The 2,226-nt window shown below is 36.8% G+C and overlaps 1 protein-coding gene across 1 annotated transcript; it reads left to right on the plus strand.

Annotated features, from left to right (window-relative positions):
* Positions 1-1,089: 1,089 nt before the first annotated feature.
* LOC102912988 (large ribosomal subunit protein eL42-like) lies at positions 1,090-1,647 on the plus strand. The gene has a single exon (XM_015998693.3). The coding sequence runs from the start codon at positions 1,270-1,272 to the stop codon at positions 1,588-1,590; it is 321 nt and encodes a 106-aa protein (XP_015854179.1). The 5' UTR covers positions 1,090-1,269; the 3' UTR covers positions 1,591-1,647.
* Positions 1,648-2,226: the final 579 nt, after the last annotated feature.

The following is a 2,226-nucleotide window of genomic DNA, read 5'->3' on the forward strand; positions in this document are numbered from 1 at the left end:
CCTTGAACTCAATATTAGGAGACATCATTTGTGTGCATTTCTTCAATTTCTTTCTTGTGTCTTGAAGTTTTTTTTATCATACAAGTCTTTCACTTGCTTGGTTAGAGATACTCCAAGATATTTTATATTATTTGAAGTTAGTGAAGGGTGTTGTTTCCCCGATTTCTTTCTCAGTTTGTTTGTCCTTTGTATGTAGAAGGACAACTTTTTGTGAGTTTATTTTGTATACAGCTACTTTGCTGAAAGTGTTTATCAGCTGTAGGAGTTTCTCGGTGGAATTTTTAGGGTCACTTATGTATACTATCATATCGTCTGCAAATAGTGATACTGTGACTTCTTCCTTTCCTATTTGTATACCTTTGATTTTCTTCAGTTGTCTTATTACTCTATCTAACATTCCAAATACTATATTGAATAGATTCAAAGAGACTGGAAAACCTTGTCTTGTTCCTGATTTTAGTGGAATTGCTTTGAGTTTCTCTCCATTTAAGTTGATGTTGGCTATGGGCTTGCTGTAAACTTCTTTCATTATGAGGAGGTATGTTCCTTGTATCCCTAATCTCTCCAGTACTTTTATCATGAAGGGAAGTTGGATTTTCTCAGTTTTTTTCAGCATCTTATGAGATAATCATTTGCTTTTTGTCTTTCAGTTTGTTTATATGAGCTTTCATTTATTCATTTACGTATGTCGACCCATCTTTGCCTTTCTGAGATGAAGCCTACTTGATCATGGTGAATGATCTTTTTTGACGTGTTCTTGTATTTTATTGAATATTTTTGCATCTATATTCACAAGGGAAATTGGTCTATAATTCTCTTTCTTTGTTGAGTCTTTTTTTTTTTTTTTTTGGTTTTCCAAGACAGGGTTTCTCTGTGTAGTTTTGGTGCCTGTCCTGGATCTTTCTCTGTAGACCGGGCTGGCCTCTGGCTCTACCTCCAAGTGCTGGGATTAAAGGTGTGCACCACCACTGCCCGGCTTCTTTGTTGAGTTTTTATGTGGTTTGGGTATCAGGGTAACTGTGGCCTCATAAAATGAATTGGGCAACGTCCTTTCTGTTTCTATTTTGTAGAATATTGGCATTTACTATTTTTGAAAGTCTGGTAGAATTCTGCGCTAAAACCATCTGACCCTGGGCTTTTTGGTTGGGAGACTTTTAATGACTGCTTCTATTTCATTATGGATTATAGATCTGTTTAAATTGCTTATCTGGTCTTGATCTCGGACGCCGGGTCTCTCGTTTTCATCGCATAGACACCTCTACTGCAAAGATGGTCAACGTACCTAAAACCCGGAGGACTTTCTGTAATAAATGTGGCAAGCATCAGCCTCACAAAGTTACCCAGTATAAGAAGGGCAAGGATTCCCTGTACGCCCAAGGAAAGCGGCGCTACGATCGGAAACAGAGTGGTTACGGTGGGCAGACAAAGCCAATTTTCTGGAAGAAGGCCAAAACCACAAAGAAGATTGTGCTCAGGCTTGAGTGTGTCGAGTCCAACTGCAGATCCAAGAGAATGCTGGCCATTAAGAGGTGCAAGCATTTTGAACTGGGAGGAGACAAGAAGAGAAAGGGCCAAGTGATCCAGTTCTAAAACTTGTGTTTTCTGAGAGGAAAATGCTGAAGCAGTAGGAAAATTACCTGTTAGAAAATAAAGTTATTGTTACTGAAAAAAAAAATTGCTTATCTGGTCTTTATTAGCCTGCTAAGTGGTATATATCGAGAAAATTATCCATTTCTCTTAGATTTTCCAATTTGGTGAAATACAGGTTTTTTAAGTATGTCATTATAATACTCTGGGTTTCGTTGGTGTCTGTTGTTACATTCCTCTTTTCATTTCTGATTTTGTTAATTTGGATCTTCTCTCTCTGCCTTTTAGTTAATTTGTACATGGACTTGTCAATCTTACTGATTTTCTCAAAGAACCAACTCTTTGTTTCATTGATTCTTCGGGTTTTTTTTTGTGGGGGGAGGGGTGGATTCTGTTTTATTGAATTTTAGCCCTGAGTTTGATTATTTCTTGCTATCTACTCTTTTGGGGTATGACTTTTTCTCTTTTTGTTCTAGAGCTTTTAAGTGTGTTGTTAAGTTACTAGTGTGAGATCGTTCCATTTTTTTTAAATGTAGGCATTTAGTGTTACGAACTTGCTTCTTAGAACAGCTTTCATGTGTCCTATATGTTTGAATATGTTGTGTATTCATTTTCATTCAATTATAGAAAGCCTTTATT

This window comes from Peromyscus maniculatus, chromosome 5, assembly GCF_049852395.1.
Source record: "Peromyscus maniculatus bairdii isolate BWxNUB_F1_BW_parent chromosome 5, HU_Pman_BW_mat_3.1, whole genome shotgun sequence".
Lineage (NCBI taxonomy): Eukaryota > Metazoa > Chordata > Mammalia > Rodentia > Cricetidae > Peromyscus > Peromyscus maniculatus.

Coding starts and splice junctions, on each gene's coding strand:
- LOC102912988 (XM_015998693.3), top strand. CDS start 1,270: ATGGTCAACGTACCTAAAACCCGGAGGACTTTCTGTAATAAATGTGGC.